Source organism: Ostrea edulis, chromosome 5 (assembly GCF_947568905.1).
Source record: "Ostrea edulis chromosome 5, xbOstEdul1.1, whole genome shotgun sequence".
NCBI lineage: Eukaryota > Metazoa > Mollusca > Bivalvia > Ostreida > Ostreidae > Ostrea > Ostrea edulis.
In genome coordinates, this window is record NC_079168.1 from 53487179 (window position 1) to 53509182 (window position 22004).

General features: G+C 35.1%; 1 protein-coding gene across 4 annotated transcripts in view; it reads left to right on the forward strand.

Moving 5' to 3' along the window:
• The window catches only part of LOC125649696 (bromodomain-containing protein 4-like), a 28222-nt gene that overhangs the window by 2532 nt on the left and 3686 nt on the right, over window positions 1-22004 (forward strand). Inside the window, exons 1-12 of one of the 4 annotated variants that reach the window (XM_048877401.2) lie at window positions 59-187; window positions 907-1046; window positions 1200-2705; window positions 2828-2879; window positions 5153-5244; window positions 5649-5772; window positions 9129-9238; window positions 12362-12478; window positions 13887-13996; window positions 14264-14444; window positions 14702-14799; window positions 15023-15177. In XM_048877401.2, the coding sequence (XP_048733358.2) occupies window positions 84-187; window positions 907-1046; window positions 1200-2705; window positions 2828-2879; window positions 5153-5244; window positions 5649-5772; window positions 9129-9238; window positions 12362-12478; window positions 13887-13996; window positions 14264-14444; window positions 14702-14799; window positions 15023-15177 (2789 nt within the window). In that variant the 5' untranslated portion in view covers window positions 59-83. Of the gene's footprint in view, window positions 1-58; window positions 188-906; window positions 1047-1199; window positions 2706-2827; window positions 2880-5152; window positions 5245-5648; window positions 5773-9128; window positions 9239-12361; window positions 12479-13886; window positions 13997-14263; window positions 14445-14701; window positions 14800-15022; window positions 15178-22004 lie in introns of those variants that run through there. The other 3 variants (XM_056164834.1, XM_048877399.2, XM_048877400.2) reach the window with 3 other exon arrangements.

Consider the following 22004-nt stretch of genomic DNA (forward strand, 5'->3'; position numbering starts at 1 on the left):
CAACAGTTCAGTATTCTCAGTCCAGCTTAATTTGAGTCGTCCGATTTGGCTTTAAAGTTATGTTGTAATAATGGCTTCCGGTAATGAAAAACGTGTTGCTGATCGTAAAGATGACTTATTTCTCTCCCTGCGACCCATTAATCTCCAGTATGGGAGCATTTTGGATTCTGTGCAACAGAAGAACACGGTAGATCATGTTGATATTTTGATCTTTTTAAAGAAAAACATGCTGTTGTAACAGTAAGGTACGATTAAATGATACCATAAGCAGTGTAATTGTTCATCTGTTATTATTCATAGCATCTTACACGTATCTTGAGGTTTGTATTGTGATTCCTGTCATACTGTTGCGCCCGTAATGTGCAGTATACCCTATACCTAATTGACTGACACTAAACAACCTGTCACACCAGTGAACTTGGCATTATTTCACTAGAGTCTACCATGTCACCTGGAATTTTTTTATCTGTGGGTTTTAATTAATACACAAATAATGGTTTTGGGGGGGAACAGATTTTGGTCTGATGTTTACTCGAGTCCCGGACAGGTCATAATTTGACATCCTTGTGTCTACGACCCAGATTATGCGTTAGCGACAGTCATGTGAAGCATCACTATCCTTTGATAGCTATGTATTGATTTTCATGCAATAGTTACTTAATGCTTTTCCATTAGCATTTGTGCTATTAGTCCCATTAGGACAGATCATCTACGTTGATTTTAATTTTGAATATGGTATCCATGTTGACTGTATTGTATGGCTGTCTAGCAATATTAGTTTACTGGGTCTGAAATGGCCTGACATTGACCAGAAGGTATGCTTTAAAGTGTAAGTTAACAAGACAACAAAACAATGTTATATGTATTTTTTTATGACTGTTGTAGAACTAAGATTTTCCTTTTCAGGACTGTAAAGAAAGCAGGATTACCATCTTGGATGAAAAAATCCAAAGCTGCAAAAGAAACAGAGAAAGAGAAGGCCGCGCCTAGTCCCGAGTTTTTCTCCAATGACGGCAGTTTCATGGACAGATTTTTGGCAATGCAAGGTATTTAATTACAATGAATGTATTAATGTTTCAACATAGCATATTTTTGTGACATGCAAGTATAGTTAATCAGATTTTTAAATTGGAGGTGAGGGAAATACAAACCAGAGAGTGTTGATCTTTGTACATATATTTTTCCCCTTCATATTACAGCAGCAGCTGCAGCTGGAAAAGTAAACTCTAGTTCAGATAAAAGTGAGAAGAAATCAGAAAAAGAAAGTAAACCTGAAACAAAAACTGTAAACGTGAAAGATGAGAAGAATGACTCTCAAACTGTGGAGTCCCTTACCAGGGAGAGGCCTGAATCCAAGGTTTACAACCCATCCAAACAACTGGACAAACCAATGGACAATAGACCAGAAAAAGACACTGGAAACAGATCAGGATTTACAAGACAGGATAGTTCTCCAGCAAGTCATCCATCTGGTAGTAATCAAAGAATGTTCCAGCCTGGGCAACCTAGGGCTCCCACACCTCAGAATAATGTAAGAGGACCTGCTCCCCAGCAGCCACAAATACCTACCAGGCTGCCACAACAAGCTCCCCATCCTTCACCTTCTCAGCAGCAACCAGGACCTCCTCGTAATTTTCAAGTAGCACCACAGCAAGCACCATTGAGGGCACCAGCTCAACAAATGCATCCAGGAGGGCCTCCAACAGCTCAATTACCACCAGGTCTGCAGAATCCTAATTTCACACAGAACCCCCCACAGACTCCTCCTAATGTAAGCTTGCCACCACAATCGGTAGCTTTTACACAAGCTCCCAACATGCAGGACAATCCCCCTTTCATGCATCCACATCCAAATGCCCCAGCTCAGCAAACAAGATTTGGAGGACCACCACCTCCTGGACCAAACCCTGGTATGTTTCCTCAAAGACAACCTGCTTTGCCTCCTGGGTCGCAGGCTCCACCTTTTAGACCTTCAAATTCTTTTGGTGCCCCTCCTCCTCCTCCACCACAGTCTCAGAGACCCCCTGCACCTGGAGCATATGGTCCTCCAAATCCACCACCTCCACAAGGTCCAGGAAACTTTAGTGGGCCTCCACCATCTAGCTCTCCACCTGCACAGTTTGGTGGATTTAATCAACAACCCCCTCTTCCAAATCCAGCCAATTTTCCACAGAATCGACCTCCTGCTCCAACCTATGGAGGACCTCCACCTCCTCCCCAGGTAACACCGTTTGGCCAACCCCCTACACAGCCACCACAAATGAATTTGGGACCTTTTGGCAATATGCCAAATTCACAAGTTACTAACAGGCCCCCTGCTCCACCAAATGCATTTGGGGGACCACCACCACCTCCTGGAGTTGCAACATTTGGAGGCCCTGCCCAGCCTCCTCATCCAGGCCCCCCTCCTGGACCTCCTCCACCAGGAAACTTTACAGGACAGCCCCAAATACTTCCACCACAGTCAACTGCTGCATTTGGAGGTCCTCCAAGTGGCCCTCCGCCTCAAATGACTCGTGCAGGAGCAATGTATGGAATTCCTCCCCAACAGCCAGGGTCACTTTTGTCCCCTCCGGTTCAGCGTGGGGATGGTACAGAGGCTATGTATGGAGAGTATGGACCGCTTGTGATAAAAAAAGAAATCAAGCAGGAATGCTCTTCCTCGGACTATGATCCATCAATGCCAACAGAAGGTGATTCTCCAGGTAAAGTAAAAAATAGCTGCATTACCAGGATTTTTTTGGATACACTCTGAATTGAATACAAGAAATATTTTGATGAGTTCACCTGGACCTTTTATACTAAATATTTGATTTCACTGTTGCAGTTAAACTTGCTGCTGATGATGATATCAAGTTAGAAAGGGACCAAAAGTCTCCGTGAGTCTTCAGCTGTTTACACCATTTTCTTGTTACTTCAAAGCCACATTGAAATAAATCTATTTGGAGTGTAGGAAATTGCTATATCATATGTGATAAGAACTCTCTTTTCCTACCAAAATGTCAGGCATATTTTTAGAATTAAATGTATGTTGTGCAATGCAATTGAGTTCTCATTTTGACTAAATATCCTAGATTTTGAATTCAATTGTGACATCATGTAGATGAGGCAATCTAATTAAAATAAGACTTCTTAGATCCGCGCCGTTATACTCTGCGTAAGTACAAGTGACTCGAGATAACTCGAAGTTCAAGGGACCTTGATAGAACTTCGAGAAATCGAGAGATCAAAATTCGGAAATTGAAGGTCCGCCAGTATGGTTCAGATTTTACAGTAACCGGAAATGTATACCAACAAGATCATATGATATCGTTTTGACATGTTTTCCTTCATATTCGTCAGGTACTTTGATATCAAAATAAAAAACTTGATTTTGCAATAATAAAACATTTCAAAGTTTATGTATTTCTTTGCTCTTTAATCATGCTTAGATTGGCATACAAAACCAAGTTCCAATGACGCCTTACTATTGCAAACTAAACAGAGCACAATGTTATGTCGCTTTACCAAAGCAAAAATTCTAACGAATGAATAAAACGATGTTTTAGAGTAATTTACACAAAGAACAAACTCGAGAAATTTTAACAGTCTGTACATCTCTAGATTAATGTATTAAACTTACTCTCTCTTGTTTTCAAGTCAAAACAAAGTATAGATTTTATTCATAGTCAGATTATATATAATTTTAATCATCATGACACAAAACCCCAGTGCAAGGTGTAAACTGACCAATTAGCCAATTATATACTCAAGTGTGTCACCTCTAGAAAGAAGCACAGGCGATGTTTTAACTACTAATTACCCCTCCTGCATTCAACAAAATCCAGGTAAGGCCCAAGCGGAAATTATTACACGCTTGGGTAACGGTGGGTATACGCTACCACCACTTCGAGAGATCAAGAGTGAAAAACAATGAAATGTGTTTTACGGGACCCAACTGCACTTCGAGAGATCGAGAACTTTGAGAGATTGATAGTAAATTTGCTTTGTTATATAGAGAAAAAAGTCGGGACCATGATTTCACTTCGAGAGACCGAAGTTCGAGCCATCGAGAGTCACCTGTAGATCTGACATAATCCGATTAGGGGTCATGTTCAGATAAACTTTATGTCAGCCAATCAGCGCGTCGGCTTTGAAATCGTCGGTGTTCACAATTCAAGGAAAATGGCTGTGATTGTTTGGTTTGGAAGAAAACATCGCAGCTAGATGCGACGTCACAATGCACGGTTTACGTCGACTGGCGTTATATGCGTTATTTAAGTAAACCATCTTGAAAACTATTCAAATCTTACCCATCCCTATTCATACATAAATCAGAATTCACAATTTAATTTGGGTGTATTTCATATCGTACGTTTTGTTGTTTGTATGAACGGAATAGATTAGACATTATTGCGAAAGTTTAAAATTCGTTATGCGAGAATATACAATTTTACAGTGTGGAATAAACTTTGTGGGAGAGAGATTACAGCAATTTGTTTACAAATTGTCAGAAACCGCCTAAATAGCCATCATTGTATGGCGCAATCTGACTGGCTGATAGTTCTCATGAATATTCCAAGCGAAAGGTCATGCAAACATGACACCCCTATGGGGTTATGTCAGATCCTTTTGTAGCGATTGTGAGCATATTCTAGGATTCTAGGATCTGATTTTAATTAGATTGATAGATGAGGTTTTCCCACTACTTTGGTATTACATAAAATGGCTCTTTTTCACACAGTTGCATTGAGCGCCGGCTTTGACAAACATATTTATGCCATAGATTTGATTGCTGTACACTGAAATTTTGTTTGTCCAAACTTGCATTCTGTGATGTTTTTAATGTAAGATTTACAATAATAATAACTTTTTAACTTGATATTAGTAAAATCGAAAAATAAAGTAATTTTTCATGTCATGGGACATTTTTATGTTATAAGTTTGCATTTATGAATCAATACATTTCATCAGAGATGGTTAAAAAATTCTGAGACTGCATAAAATCCAAATACTGTATTACTGTTAAATTTGGCAATTATCAGACTACGGCATTTGCACATATTATGAATTTTGGTAAAAGAAAGGAGTGGTTGATTTGCATCTATTTAACACATTTTGATTATTTCATATACATTGTAGATAATTATTAAAATATTCATTTTGGTTACAGACATGTTGCTATGCAGATGAGAGCAAGTGGTAGCAGATTGGATAGGAAAAGACCTTCAGTGTTTGATGACACAGATGAAGAACTCAGAACAGGTAAACAGATGCGTGTTTTCTCAGAAAATCTCAGGACAGACATCACTTTATAGGGTTTGAATACCGTGGTGTATAGAAAAAACCCATTTCAGGCCTTATATGTCCACATAACTCTAAATTAGACATTAAAAATTTTAGGATACAAGTAGGAAACTGAAATACAATGTAATTAATGAAATGAATTTACTAACGAAAGGAAATCAATTGAAGAAATTGGTACATCTTAATTTACAATACTGACCTTGACAAAATATCCCCATGAATGATTAAAGTCCAGAATGATTTGGAGCACATTGGGCACAAATCTTAGAAATTGGGAAAGAAACTCTCTCAAGTTAGTTGTGGAATTTTGGTCAGATAGCTGTTGGCCACGGGAGCTTTCGATACTGATAGGCTGCTTCTAGTTTCTCCCCCAGAGGATCCTGACACAGTGGTACTGGTGGAGCAGATGGCAGCTTTCTTTGCCCAGTGTTCTCCTGACAAAGAAAAGCAGGCCCTGGAAGATTACAAGGACAACCCTGTTTTCTGGTGAGTCGGTCAGCAGTCATTTTCATTTACTGTTAAAATGGACACTTATTGTTTGTATTTCTGTCTGTTGGTCCGCTAAGATTTAATTTTTTTAGATCCCCCATCCAAATTGTTGGAGACCTATACAGTGATCTCTGTGTCCTTCTTTTTGTGTCATTCTGACTTGTTTTTTGATGTGATATCTGCAGTAATTATTGAAGACCCTTCATATGCAGTAGGTAATGGTCAGAGGAGGGATTTATCAAGGTTCTTTCTACTACCAGTAATAGGTACAGTCCCTAAAATGTTCTTCTTTCTCACTTGAACAGTGAGCGAACGGTGAATGCACGGTAAGCGAACGGTGAACGAACGCAAAGTGAACGCTGAACGAACGCTGAACGCAAAATGATCTATTTATACTCGGAATGTTTCGGATTTTTCCCTGGGATTTTACTTATTTCATAATCAAGTAATAAAATACATGTACATGTATATTTCATCAATTAATAAAAAACATTAAATGAACCGGAATCATGATACAGCATATTTTACAGTTCTGGATGTATTCAATGTAATATATTTTTGTACAAGTACCGAGTATACATGTATGAAATTATCGCAAATTGTACATTAATACACGCAACAGTCATACACAAACAAAAGCAAATTTCGTATGTACGATGTGTATACCATTACATGTACAGATACATTTAATGCATGGGTATAATATATAAACAATGCATGTGAAAAGGAAAACACTATAGTCTACATGTGTAGTGACATCCAGAATTAACAGATGTTCATGTATGGCTTCAAACTTTATGGTTTGGGATACCTGTAATTAACAAACACCCCTGAAAGGAGTCAAGATAGATGCAGTAAACAAACAATATGGACAGTATACCCTGTGTCAACACCTCAACACTCCTAACAGTATTAAATATTCCTACTTACATTTTGTGTCATTCATTTGTCACAGCTACATCGACCCCAGGAAATAATCAGTACAAAACTTTCTATTTTTATTATTGACCATAGATTGCAGTTAGATCGTGCAATATTTGTATATATTTGATGTAGATAAAACTGTTTATTATACTGAACTACCCGTAGAATGTTTAAAGGCTAATGCAGAAACGTACCAGATAAACAATTACATCTTTGCATTAAGGACAAATGTTACAAAAGTTTCAAATTTGGCAAGAGTAGTAATGACAATGTCTTTCATAAATATAGGCGTAAAAATAGCTATATCAGTTTGACATTCTGACACGTACATACGGTACAATGTACATTATGTAGCATCGTTTGTTTGTTTTTATTTTTCAAAGTGGGGGTGGGGGGGGGGACTTGTTTAAAACTCTTGTCAAGCTATGCAAAATAATTATAATAATTTGTGCCCGAACTTGTAGATGCTAAATCATGAACACAAGGGAGAGGTTTTCGTTACCTGAAACTGCCTTATTTTTTGTACTTAAATTCATAACGACAAGCTCAAATGAACCTTTTGGCATTCACAGTGAATAATCCTGACATTTTGTACTTCAAAATTAAATTTCTGATATAGTAAGAAAGTATCCTTCCACTCTTACGCACACGCCCAATTTTCATTTTCTCCTTGCTATCAACATTGGTTCTTTCACTTTGGTGTTCCGAATGACAATGAAAAAACTGAACGATGAATGAACGGTGAGCGCACGCTGAACGCTTTGTGAACAGTGAACAAACGGTGAGCGCACGCTGAACGCAAAACTGAACGGAGAGCGCACGCTGAACGCACGCTGAACGAACGGAAAAATGGTAAAGTAGAACGTTTCAGGGACTGTACCTTTGCCCTTTTAAAGAAAATGAATATTGCCCCTTTCAGTGGTAAAAATTTCCATCAACTCTGAAAACCTCCTAACTTGGGGCACAGGTATCTGAATTTTAATCAATGCTTGAGTCGAAGTTGACCACTGGTCCCGGCTGTTTTCCCTATATAAATGATTTTAAAAATGTCTGATATTTCGAAGATGGTAATCTCGAATACTCCGCTTATGTTGAAGTATTTTCAAGGTCCCATACCCTAAATTCTGGTTTATCTCGAAGTGCAGTCAATTTTCCGCTCTGCTTACCATACCTGGCATCGTTAAGTCACACATTCACACCCGCGGCTACATCAATTATAATTTATGACCGCTAAACCACGCTTGCCTTTTCCGAGTAGAGCCAGGTCGCAATAAATGGTTCAACAGCTTGGGTGATTAGTGACGCCTTCCAACATTATGGCTAAAGTTCACTGCCAATTATAAACTAACACACCCGATTCCAGGGATGGTGTTTTGAATGACACAAGCTCTATCATTAACATGTGGGTTAGATAAACGCACAAAATCGTCGAAGTATGCTTGAAGGTAATGCTCTTAATAACGATAATGCATTTGATAATACACGCTTCATCATTAAAACTAGTACAGAGAAAACACGAAAAATTATTTAATAAACATTTAAAAGTTGTTTTTTTTAATCCATCTTTTTTGTTTCTTACATGATAAGTTCTTTCATTACAATGCAATAACTACATCCCAGTTGAGCCGGGACATCAGTAAACTTAAAGTAAGCATACAGGCACGATAATTTTAATTTTAAAACACATTGTGAATTCAATTGGATGTTTATATATATTTTAAAAAACCCCGAAATGTTTGTCTTTGAAATTCCACAATATTAATTTATCAACTTGTATTAAACTATAAGAAACGGCAATGGGGTTGTTGTTTATAATGCAAATCCCTTACTATACATCAAATATCCTCCTTCCAAAGAAAAATATTCAAGATTGATTTGGATATCTCGAACCCCCTTATATCTCGAAGTTTTTTCGAGGTCCCTCAGACTTCGAGATATATTTTACTGTAAATAGAAAAAGAAAAAAATCTCTATTTATAAGTGTATTCATATGTATAGTTTTCCCCTTCTATTTATTGATTAAAATTCAGATACCTGTGATTGGACCATGGAGAACTCTACCAAAATTGTGAAACCCGTGCTCATGGACTAGAGGATCATACCCTGTTGAAGGATATCACCTTTTGGAAATGCATTTTAAAACTCTTCCATTTATCTTGAGCTCTAAACGTGTAGCACATACCTGGGTGCATATAAGTTTTAATGAACATGAAGGTTTTTACAGAATTTGTAGAATTCAAAATCCCAGGGTTAGTGGTTCTAGAGTGGGGCTTTATGGCTCATAAACTGAAAATGCATTACATCTTTGAATATTTTCTTTACTCCTTAACATCTCGCTCATATTTTGCACGAAATGACAGAACAATGTTGAGACCTTGAGCTACGATAAAGTTCACTGTTTGAAAATAATTGAAACATTATTTGTTCAGGTTTTTGTATGACGAATCGAGTCAGGCACACAGATATTTCAAGTATAAAGTGTTAGAACTGAGGGGGCAGGTTCCAGATGGCAATGAAGCTGATTCAGAGGATGTGGATGGTATGGGTTTTTAGCTTATACAATGTATATTTTTGTTTGTTTAATCTAAGGGTATTTTTTTTATTGATAACAATTGTATCTTGCTTCATGAATGTTCATTTCAATATGAGAAATTCTTAACTTATTTTCTAAATATACTTAGATGTCTATCTAACAAAATAGTAGAAGGGAGGTTGAAAAGATAGATTTGTCTATTTTACTTTTCTATTACTAATTTTTTTTTTCAAATATGAGATATCATAAGGATACAAGCCACAATCAAACTTTTCTTATTTGTGTGATAATCATAATGACAAAGTGATTGTGCATGTTCTACCAATTTAAGAATCATTGCCATAAAGAAGTACAGCTTCAATTATAGGAGAGGAAAATGTACAATTATTAGCACTGTTCATAAAAATCTGATTTTACCATCTTCGTAGATCACGATTTCTTCCAATGCTTAGCCCTAATGGTCAAAGACCACTTTTTGAAAAGCTTATGAAATTGGATTCTGTCTGTCTTGAGGATTAACTTTATTTTGTACCTGTCCATCACGTACGGACAGATGGACTTGGAAATTTACTTGTCCTAATATAATTTTAAATTTTCTGAACTCACATTGAAGGAAATATGTATACACACATGTGGATATGTATGAATTATTTTAGTTATGTGTGTATCTCAAATTTAAAACAGGATATACACAAAATTCATAAATTACCATGTATTCATGAGTTATTTAATTCTTATTGTATTCTAGTCTTTGATTGATTAAATACAAACTAGGATATTTGTAATTTATTTTGCTTAATATGGTTTGGTATCGGATAAACCCCCCACCCCAACCCCCGACAACAGCATTTGGAATTACTTTTTAATTCACACTGCACAGCACAGTTGTAAGCTTTCTATGAAATAAGAAGTCAAAGTGTACAATACATGACTTCTGTTTGATACACAGATTGTTTTCTCGATGTTAAGCAAGACGTGCAATCTACTTGCATGCAAATTAGGCCATATTCAAAAGAATGTTTGTTTCCCCTCCCCCGGGTCTGACTTTTGAAACAGACCAGGCAGGCAGGTGGGGGTTTTTTTGGTTGAAAATTTTTGTTGGAAACAGTTATGAAAAAGCAGCGCAGAGCACCGATAGTCATTTTCAATACTATACATCAGAAGAAGAATATGCCATGTATTGGTTGAGCTTGTTTTTATGTTGGTCACTGGATTGACATGTCTGCTAGCATTTATAATTCATATTCTTGGACATGTTAGTGTGAATGCACTCAGTGGATGCAATATGTTGGTTTACTTTACAAATACCTACATAGAAACATTACATCTTTTCAAAGAAAACATTGAAAACAAAACCAAAACATTTATTCTTGAGTTAGTAGAAACAGATGTTTGTTCCGGAAATTTAAAAAAAAACCCACACGGTTTTGGGGTAAAAAAAAAATTGACACGGGCCCTTTTTTTTTTTAGACCCAGCCGGGCAAGGGAAACAACATATTTTTATTTTTAGCCTTACTTTTGTAAAAATCATACATTTGAATGATAGCTTAAAAGAAAGATATCATTATTCAAATTATTTTTAGATTTCCCCCTGTAAATTTTGAAATGCATTTCTTATTGGGGAGGGGGGATTGCTTGATCTGCCTCTGTGTCACATTTTGTCTGATGACTCACAACATTGACTTGTGGAATGCGATTACTGTAGTTACTTGCTTACGGTATATATTTTACTGTGTCAGATTTAATATTTGCGACAATGTTCCATACAAGGGTAAGGTTTGATGTACTTAAAAACTTTCATAAAATTAAAAGCCGCAAATTATTGCATTTTCTGATATTTGAATACTTGTTTTGTGTGACGTCAAACAATTTCCCATATTTTCTCAATCTCTGTCGGAGCGACTTCAGAGTCAATTATGAAAGGGCAGCGAAATATGCATTACATGCATAGCCTACACATATTTCCTGTTATGAAGTTTGTATCAAACTTCACCTTCAATAACTAAGTTATAAATTTTGATGAATAGGCCTAAATATACAAAACTAAGATGGCTGTCTTTAGAGTTTGACACTTTGTTAGTAGTTGATGAGTGAATCATTGCATGGTGCAAGTGATTTGTATTTTTCTGTATTTACATGTATATTTCAATGAACAAAGATAAGAACTTTAATCTTTGCGCATTTAACTATATTAAAGGAATGAATGTAATTTTGGGGCATATTATGTGATATAAATTTGTTTGGGTCAGTTTATGCTTTTTAAGAGGTGGCTGGTATTATGAGAATTTCTGTGTAAGACTTTTGCTAGGATTTTGAAAATTGGCTGATTTTTAAAAGAGGCCAGTTACTCAGGATATTCACTGTATTACATATATATGAATTGTTTTTTATTTTGACAAACATGGTGGTTGTTGCATTATGTTAAGCTTAATATTTTTTCTCAATAGTACACCATCCAAAGGGGTTTTTAAGATATGGTTACTTTGGCCTTTCTGGGAGATCATTTACAAATGATTTCTTCGAAAGAAATAATTTTGCTAAATTGAATTTACAATATGACAGTTGTTGCTAAGAACAGATCTTTACCCTTCCCATTGCTTATGTCTGATGTCGGGAGACTGTGTATAAATGAATACTACTTAAATATAGGAACCTGTTTTATGAAAAGTCTGATGACTTAAAACCAAAAATACTTAGAGCAAGGTATTCAATGCTGCACTTTTTCAGGTGTAAATTAATAGCAAGTCTTAGAGAAATAAAGAAAATAAGTATATAAATCTATATTTGACATAAATATTGCAAATACAAATGGAGAATTTATTGAACAATGAAAGAGAAATAATGCTTCATAATGGCCGACTTTCTTTCTTTCCTTTAATATCTTCCTGTCTACAGTATTACACGCCTATAACTAAGTGCTGGGGATGAACAGTTTTGATTCATTATAAACGTAATTCATTTTATCCAACAATTTATTGGTATGTTTTAAAACTACAAGGAATAAAAATAATTTCGTTGTAAACATGAATTCATTATAAACATGTTTTACAGTAGCTGCTTAGTTTAGTGGGTTAACCCAAATTTTGTTTGCAGAATGTATCCATAACCTTTCTCTACAAATTAATTTAGGGAAATGCGCTTCAGGATCCAAAATGAAGAAGAAGAAGAGAAGTAGATGGGGTCCTCAGGATGATCAGCCACCGTCAGTTGCACCGGCGGGAGTACCCCAGGCAGTGGGCACCAATGGTAAACTGGAGGGCAAAATACACACTAAAAAAAGAAAATGTTTGAAATTTTTAGGTGTAGGGGGAATGGATGATAATTACTTTTTGCCCCTCTATCGCCTGTCTAAGAAATGTGGGTATATTGCTTTGCACTCGCCAGTAAACAAACTGTTGTCCAGGTGATAAATATGGCAGCTGATTTTGTGTTGACACTATTAGAAATATTTCAACCCATTGAGTGAGATTTCTTTATCCCGTAGGAATACTTGTGATGGATTGTTATAATATTACATGTGTAATATTAATTATGTGAACAATATGATGCCCAGGGGTAGGGTGAGGCCACAAGAGGGTATCAAAGTTTTACATAGGAATAATAGGAAAAATCTTTGAAAATCATCATCTCAACAACAGCAGGGCCATGATAAGTCATACTAATATGAAGTATCTTTAGGTAATTCAAATTCCAAGTTGTTTAATACAGGAGCCCAGTGGGTAGGTTGGGGGCACAATAGGAGGTCGAAGTTTTATATGGGAATATACAGGGAATTAATTTAAACAATTCTTTTCAAGAGAGCTATGCTAAATCATATTGAAACGCAAATGTTCCAAAGTTGTGTGGATTGAAGTTTTTTCTTATGCCTCCCAGACTATTGTCGAGGGAAGAGATTTTTTTGGTACCAAAACCTTCGACCTTGACCTTGGAGTTTGACCTTCTATTTAAAAATCTTAACTATTCAATACATGTGTATCACCTGAACTATTTAAGGTAGGAATTTCTAAATTTGCATATGGTACAACCTTACATTTCATTCATGATCTTTGACCTTGTGATTATGTACATGTAGTTCCAGACAAGTGTATCATGAAAAGAAAGAGTTTTGATTCTGATTTATTTCTCAAAAAGATGCAAGACTTGTTGAAAGATAACCGACCTCCCTCGAGTTTAAAATTCAAGTGTAGATGTAAGAAATCTAAAAACAATAAAGGGTATTTCAAGTGGAAGACATAAATTCCAGTGTCATATAAGCCATGCAACCCTATAAATTCATGTATTATATAAATCTGCCATAATTCTATAGAGCGGCAAGTAATAATTCAATTATATGCACCAATGAAAAAAAAAACACGTGGCTAGAATGTGACAGGCAAAAAAGATGGGACAAAACTTGAAAAACTGCAAAATTTGAATACAAGGAAAAATGAATTGAAACGTGAAAGTACATTACATTGATGCCACTTGAAAAATAATTGATAAGACTAAAGATTGTCAAAGGGGTCTTACATACAAGAGTGCATGATTATATTTTGTGCTTAATATTGCTAAAGTCACATAAAAGAAAATAAGATCAAAATTAGATTGAATTTTTTTTTTTACAGTAATCAGTTTTTCTTACATTAATGATGAAAAATTTAAATTCTTTCATCAGTTCCACAGTCAAGGCCACCACGTGTGACATTGCAGGACTTTGCCAGGAAAATGGTAGGCAGTGATACATTGAATGAGGAACAGATCAAACAGATTCGTCACCAGCAAGAGGTACAGTAAGGGGGATACAATGTGGGCATAGCTGATAAGATAAAAGTAAATTATATACTGTCTACATTTCTCTGTCTCTGAATGTGTGTTTAAATTTGTTGCAAAAAAAATCCATTTACATTGTCCTTTGACAATGTGGCTATGTGGCAAACTTTAGTCACTGCAAAGAGTTCCGTTGTAATTTCTGGGATTTAGAGTAACTCGCAATACTCCTCGGAAATTGACCATCATTAAATTCAGTTTTTGTCCAACTAATTTACTATTCAGATGAACATGATGTACGAATTAATCCTGGCTAAAAAGAAAGTGGAAGAGGCTGCTTTAGTGGCAGACGCCATCAACTCAGCTCCACCAAAGAAAAATAAATACGAGTATGATTCGGACGAAGAAGTAGAGGGTGGAACCTGGGAACACAAACAGAGAACAACAGAAATGGAAGCCACAAGGGGTATGACACAAAAACGAACAAATCTCATTATTTTATTATATTTTATTGGTACTTTCTCAGAACTCAAAGAGCAGATTTACACAGTCCGGTGATCTATCACTATTAGCAAAAGTTTCCAAGAACTACAAAATACTTGTACATATTAACGTTTCATTGGAAATATATGTATTTGTGAAAATGCCAGCTTTTTTGAAAAGATAGAAAATAATTCATGGATTAACTTAAAACATTTGAAATATGTTTTCATTCCTCTGCAGATTGGGCTGAAGCTCTAACGGAGGCTAACAAGGGAAAGCATTTTATTGGTGATTTCTTGCCCCCAGATGAATTGGAAAGATTCATGGAAACTTTCAGGGTATGGCTAGAAAACTCTTATTTAATCTTCTACTTTTATAGCAACAGAATATCTTGATAGCATATGCTTGCATGGACATTTGCGTAAAATTAATTTCAGAATATACATCAGTCTGCAGTGTCCAGTATGACACAGTGAGACTGAAGTTAAGAAATAACATTTAGAGGTTTGGACATTTCAGCCATCAGGTGTTTTTAATCTGGAATGCATGTATTTGATTCAGGCATTAAAAGAAGGCAGAGAACCTGATTTGTCCGACTACAAAGATTTCAAACTAACCTGTGAAAACCTGGGGTATCAGATGCTTCAGAAGCTTGGCTGGAAAGAAGGAGAAGGGCTTGGTTCTGAGGGACAGGGAATCAAGGCCCCAGTCAACAAGTCAGTATAACTATATAAAACATTATCATTGTCATTCCTTCTGTAAACAAAGCCCAAGTCAACAAGTCAGTATATAAAACATTATCATTCCTTCTGTACAAGTTATAGTGGATCTAAGAGGGGTGGAGGATGTAAAATAGCTTGTGAACACTTCTCCTCCTATATGGCTTATCTGATAGATTTGAAACTTTGTAAAATGCTTCATTGCCATTTGTAGATACACATATTGTAGGGACAGGAGGATCCAATTGTTATCCATAAAGTTCTAGTGGATCTGATGGGTGGAGGGTGTAAAATAGTTTGTGAACACTTCTCTTATGGGAGTTCATAATGTCTATGTTCATGTTCCAGCTCATGCTTTCTCCTCCATACCATGCAGTACATTAAGGGGAGGAGGTTTCATTTTTAGCATTTTCAGTTTGGGGAGCTGGGTAGACATTTGTTTTGCATTAAAAACAATCTCAAGCTTTTGTCCGAAAAATACCCAGTACCTAACTATTATGACATCATAATTTGAGGCTCACAATTTGCTGAGCATGAAATGTTGTACAAGTTAACTATTTTCTTCATTTCCTCTTAAAGTAATTCCACCCTCCTGTGATGTCATCAGATTTTGCAAAATCAATGATTTATTTAGATTTATGCATGACAAAAACATAAATTTTGTTGGAGTCTTTTTCAATAGTTATTGTAAAAAATCTTGTTAAAAATAAAATATTTCAAAAGTCTAAGTTATAGATGAATAATCAATGATACGTTTCAAAATATTGAATCCAAGGGCAATAACTCTGTTTCTATTGATTTCTTTATCAAGTCTATTATGCGATGATTTCCTTTATTTTTTACATACATTTTGTATATTTTTGTGAAGATACAGTTTCATGAAATTGTTATGAATGCTACTATATCGTCATAACCAGTTTTTATGAGATTTTGATAACGCTGTTTGATGAAAATTGCAATTTTTTTACGGTAATATATGATTCTGATTATGTATGTCTCACATCTTAAAAAGTGTGATGACCTATGTATTTTATTTGATAATTTGTTAATTTTAACTCTAATGAATGGAAATAAATGCACATTTTAAACTTGTATCAGATAAAACTGCGAGTATGGAGTTACCTTAAACAGAAAGTAGAGGTGAATGTAATAGTGCCTGTTTGTACAATTGTAAACAATGACTACTTCTTTATTTTTTAAAATGTGGCTTAATAAGCATTAGTTTTAAAATAAGTGCATTTTGTTGATGTGATTGAAAATTCCCAATTTGTTCTGCTTTGATGGTACATGTGTTTTTGCCATTTGAATGGTTATGGGTACCATTCCCATACAGTTGCGAAAAAAAAAAGCTGAATGTTTAAAAATCTTCATCTAACATAAAAAGTGGGTGCATAGTTTTACTGTTGGAGCATGAAAGCCTGTACCAATATTGTGAAAGGACAAGGTACGTTTGGGGCCAAATTTGGCCCCGCGTCCAAATTAAATGATATTCCTCAAAATTCTTTCATATGGTGTATACTTCCATAAAATGGTTATGATGTCTTCGTAAAAAGCTTTACTTATGTATAATACATATGTAAATACAGTATAGTTTACGATAACGTTGTACCATTTTGACGTTACGTTATGCGACGTCATGAACAAGAAAGCTATGTCATGAACTCAATATGAAAATAATCCAATTTATGTCGCCATATGCCCAACGTTTTATTAAACAAATGTGCACTATGATTTTTATTTGAAAAGTTTAATTGATTTTTTCCGAAAGTTTTAATCAATTGTAGATGATTCAATGCGGCGGATGCTGTGATTTGAAGGACGATTAGTGTAATTGTATCTAAGAATTTTAGAGCAACCCATATATATATATATATTCATTCAATTTTAACATTGTATTTACATTTGCATTCAATTTGCATTGTTTTAATCTAAATCAAATGAGTATCATGTATGTACGTAGCGCGTGGTTACCTTAAGTTATTCTTGTGTGTATATGTACATTTGTTCTTTTTTTTTTTTTCGAGCGCACTAAATGTTTTCACCGAAGGAACACGCACTAGCCAATGCTACATTGGATTGTACATGTAGTAAAAAGAACATGAAATTCATTCAGAATATATGTGAAAAGAAATATTATAAAACGAACTTGAAAAGTTTTATTTTAAATTTCAACACCTGACAATTGGGACGAATGTGAACCTTATAGGATGTGATAAGATTTACAAACAATGTGATAAGTTCTACACAAGAGTTGACAATGACACCATGAAAAACCTAACAAAAAATAATCTTGTCGGTATTATATTCAATCTTTTAGCATATACACTTTCATCTATTAATTACACTCTTTATTTGAAAAAAAAAATATACAGGCTCCTGACAATTATCTTTATATAAGAAATCTTTCAATGCATTAGTATTTACGCAAAGGAAAAAAGTTTGAATCATAAATCATATTCATTGTCTCAAACCACGTCCGAAGTCCGCATGGGAGAGGATTGTATATTTTTGACCCCCAACCCTTCTACCTTTTGATACATGCCGATTTAGTCGGAGATATGAAAACAACCTTGATTTCCCTGTCTAATAAATCATTCAACAAATCCTTTTCGGCCAGTTTCTAATGATGAATGAAGCAGAGACTGTCTATTAAAAGTACCAAAGTCAATCACTATGACAGTGCATCAGCATATATAATGCGGTCAGTCAAAGATATTTATATTTCCCAGCAATTGTCAAAATAATGAAAGGTGGAAGATCTAATCAGTTTTTGACACTAAGTTTTTTCACTATACTAGTGAAATGACTACTAAAATCTATAATTTACTAGTCCTGCTGATTTGTGACTAGTCCGACTGCTGAAAGTAGACGGCCGAGTCACGATGCGACGAGGGGAAGAGTGCGGGAGGGGCTTTTCCCCTCTTAAAGAGGGTGGGGGTCCGGGAAAAAAAATTCAAAATCTAGATGCAAATTGTTCATTTGAGACAAAGAAAAGAAAATTTTATGACCAAATCTAGCCTCTTTTTCCTGATTCCCTCATCAAACCATCATATTTATGCTTGAATATCATGAAGAATTCGTCGATGTATAGCATAGTACCGTATTTTGTCGAATATGATATGCACTTTTTTTCAAGGATTTTTGGCGTGAGAAAGGGGTGCGCATTGTTTACCAAATAGTTTTTTTTTTCAGGTGAAACTCGGCGGTTAATTAATGTTTTACTCGGAGACATATCGTATGCTTGTTCACGTTGTTCACCTAATCGATCTCAAGAAAATTACTACAGAACGTAAAATTGTAGAAAATATTATACTTAACAATATGTAAATAATTAAATTATTATAAAACAGCCAATTAAGTTTCATTCGATCTTACATTCATATTAGATATTCATCATCGTGCAAAAGTGCCACGATATCATCATACCATGACCATGACTGGCACATGTTTTTCGAAGCCATCGTTGTGTACAAGGACTTCGTCACTTTATTTTGTCAGACACCTATTCAGGGTACTTTCTGCATGCTGCACGATTTCCATGGATCTGGGAATATGCTATTTTCTTTTCTAGTAAATGACACGCGACTGACATACTTCATCTATCTAAATGCAGCGAAATTTCAGAGAGTTATGTTTGAATTCTTCATTTCACTACCGTCTCCAAATAATGGTAGTGTACGATTACAACACATTGAACACTTTTACTTTATTTCTATAACGTCGGCTATTTGAATTATTTGAAGTGTAAACAAAGAAAATATCGAGTGTTCAAACTTTAATGCTACAAAATATCATGCTTTGCTAAAATTAATATATTATTACCGCGCTGTATCCAAATTCCTGTGCTTTGTTGAGAACTTACATTAGTTCCACAAAGATTTCTAGTGAAATTGAAAAAAGCCAAGAATACTGCTTGGTTAGAATGTTTACATTAATCACCGGTAATTATGTAAATTGGGAAAAGGATATCAAACAATCGTTCCAGTTTGATACAAATGATAATACATGTATTGTGCTCTAGTTTAGTCCTCATTACTTTGCGCACAAATTACATGTAACTTTAATTCCAGAGGGGAGGGGGTGTCCGCACCTCCACTCTAGATCCGCGCATGATTCGGATATAGTCATTAAGAGGTGTTTTGTGCACATGCCACTAAATGCTAAGTGACCGACGGTGAGTGGGATGTTTAAAGTGTAATGCAGGAAAAGAAAGTTCTCCTTATGTGTGAAAATTGCGTTCTAATACTTCAACACCAGTTCCACGATTTAATGATGAAAATAGTAACCAATGACTAGCTATCATGTATTTTTAAATAAGACTAAGTCACAGAACACGTGCGCCAGTTATCGACAAATGTAAGGCGATTCTATAAACAAATAATTATTACAGCGACATAGGAACAGGGGGATTTGGCCCACACATTCTTTTGTTTTGAGAATGTAGCTTTTCCATAAATCTTACATGCGAATTTTGATTTACCCCCCCCCCCCCCCCCCCCCCCCCCCTTATGGTAGTACTGAATGCTTGCAAAAATTTAAGCATGAAATGATTAGAGTTGTAGATCTGTTGACATTGATTGCATTAATGCAGTCAGAGTCGTTCGTTTCTACTAAAATGTTTTCTTAAGAAATGTTTTTTATCTATTCATTTTTTATTTATTTTTTTTTTACATGTAATGATCGGGGTTCACCAGGTTTTGTCCTCTTGGAACACACAATACAAGCGTATACTTTTTTTCAAGCTTACAAATGAGTAATAATTTAGATATCTAGATACTACATCGTTCATCTATCAACTACCAACATTCACTCTTATAGCAGGGTAGATGCGAATATTTCATTACTATATATATCATGGAGTAACCTCTCCTAAATGAGTTTGACAACTTTGTAATATAAACGACAGATCAATGAAGTAGGAATTGTTTTGATAGGTTTAAACATGCATGTCATAAAACTACAGGTACTGCAGCATGTAAATAATGAACAATATATTGTAATGAATTGATTTTCAAGTGTATTATATTTAAAGCCTGTATGTTTGACTTGCTACTAATTCAATTTTTACGGGGAAAATATAACCGGATTTTGCATTCGAACTCTCACACTGTTATGCTCTGGTATAAAGGTACCGATTAAGCTATCGTGCTTTCATTTTCGATATTATTAAACTTTTTACTTTATAAACAAAGATTGCATTCGGTTGCAGACGTGTATTTTTTTTTTAAAAAGCCAGGCCAAAGCCATAATAAAATTCTTACTTAATAACATACATATTATGTATCATGAGTGGGTTATTAATTCAGATGGACAATCATTAGATGTGTCTGACATATTAGAATAGCATTTGAAATTACACATGCAACATACCCAATAAGTTATAATTAACCTACATGTACGTTAGAATATTATGACTGGCAAAGCATATTTAGACATGTATTTAGATACGCATTGTAGCCGCCACAGTATATGCACACCAATTTAGAGGGATAATTCATATAATAAACCATCTATGATAAAAAAAGAATATGAGATTTCCTGAACTTTTCCATGTGTTACATTAATTGCGTTGATATCATTGCGTATCTATATCAAACATAAAACGAGTAAAATTGGAATCGGAAATATCTGTGTCAAAGATTCCAATTATCTGATTACACACTATCTTCTTCAATGTAAACTATGTAGAGTCTTATAAAATTTAATATACTGTACATATGCATATTATTTATTCATTAAACTTGTATATATGGACACCATCAACGTTGAAATTTGTATTATAGATGAACGCGGGAAATGGTTAAACGTTAAATTTAACAGTCTGCACATTTACCAACCAAGTCAAAATTTTGCTCATTATTGACTTTCAACATGATTAATTTGTACACAAAACATCTTTGTGGTTGTTGCATGTGCTCTATCTTAAAAATTGTTTCAAAGGCATAAAAAACAGCTAATTTCGGCGATTTCGGTAAATCATGTCAATCGGAGATAAGGAAAATGACGTCACAGAACATATTACGTCACTAATTTCCACATGTATCATCAGGGTCAATGCCCTAGTGCATAATCATAATAATTAAACCAAGTGAAACCACATTTTAAATTTATCCTAATTTTGTGGCGAAATTTGGGCCTTAATGTACCTTGCTCTTTGTAGACTAACCTTTAATTAAGGACCAAGGATGGGGTTATAGGGATCAAATAATGAAAATGCATTAGATGTTTACATATTTTCTCTACTCCTTAGCATCTAGGAAACAAATTAGGTGCAAGTTATATTGAGAATGGGAGACTATATTAAAATTGTGAAATCAATGGCACCTCAGTCAGGTGTTTAGGCTATTTAAAACTGTAAGAAACTTCTTATTCATTGCAGTTAAAGTGCTGTTATTTATTGCATGAAATTTTTACGTTTGATGTTATGTTTTTGTGTCATTATGACATCGCAATAGAATGTTTTCCGTCTTGTTAATGCTCATTTAATAGCCTCAAAGCCAAGCAAAATGCAGATTACAAAACAGTTGCATTAGAATATGCAATTTCCTAGGTAACGGCGTCTTCTATAATGGAGATTCAGTATTCTAATGAATGCTTGAATGGGTACAGATTATATACATATTTTGTAGACTGATTATGTAGACGATGATAAAAGTTATGAAAGCAGGAATTTTGTTTACCGTATATACTCGCCTATAAGTCGGTTGTATATTTTAAGGTTATTTTGTAGGAATTTGCCATTGACCCGCTTATAAGTCGGTACAAATTTTTGTCAGAATTGGTTGACAATTTCGAGTCAATGCTCTAGTGTTTTTACCTATGTT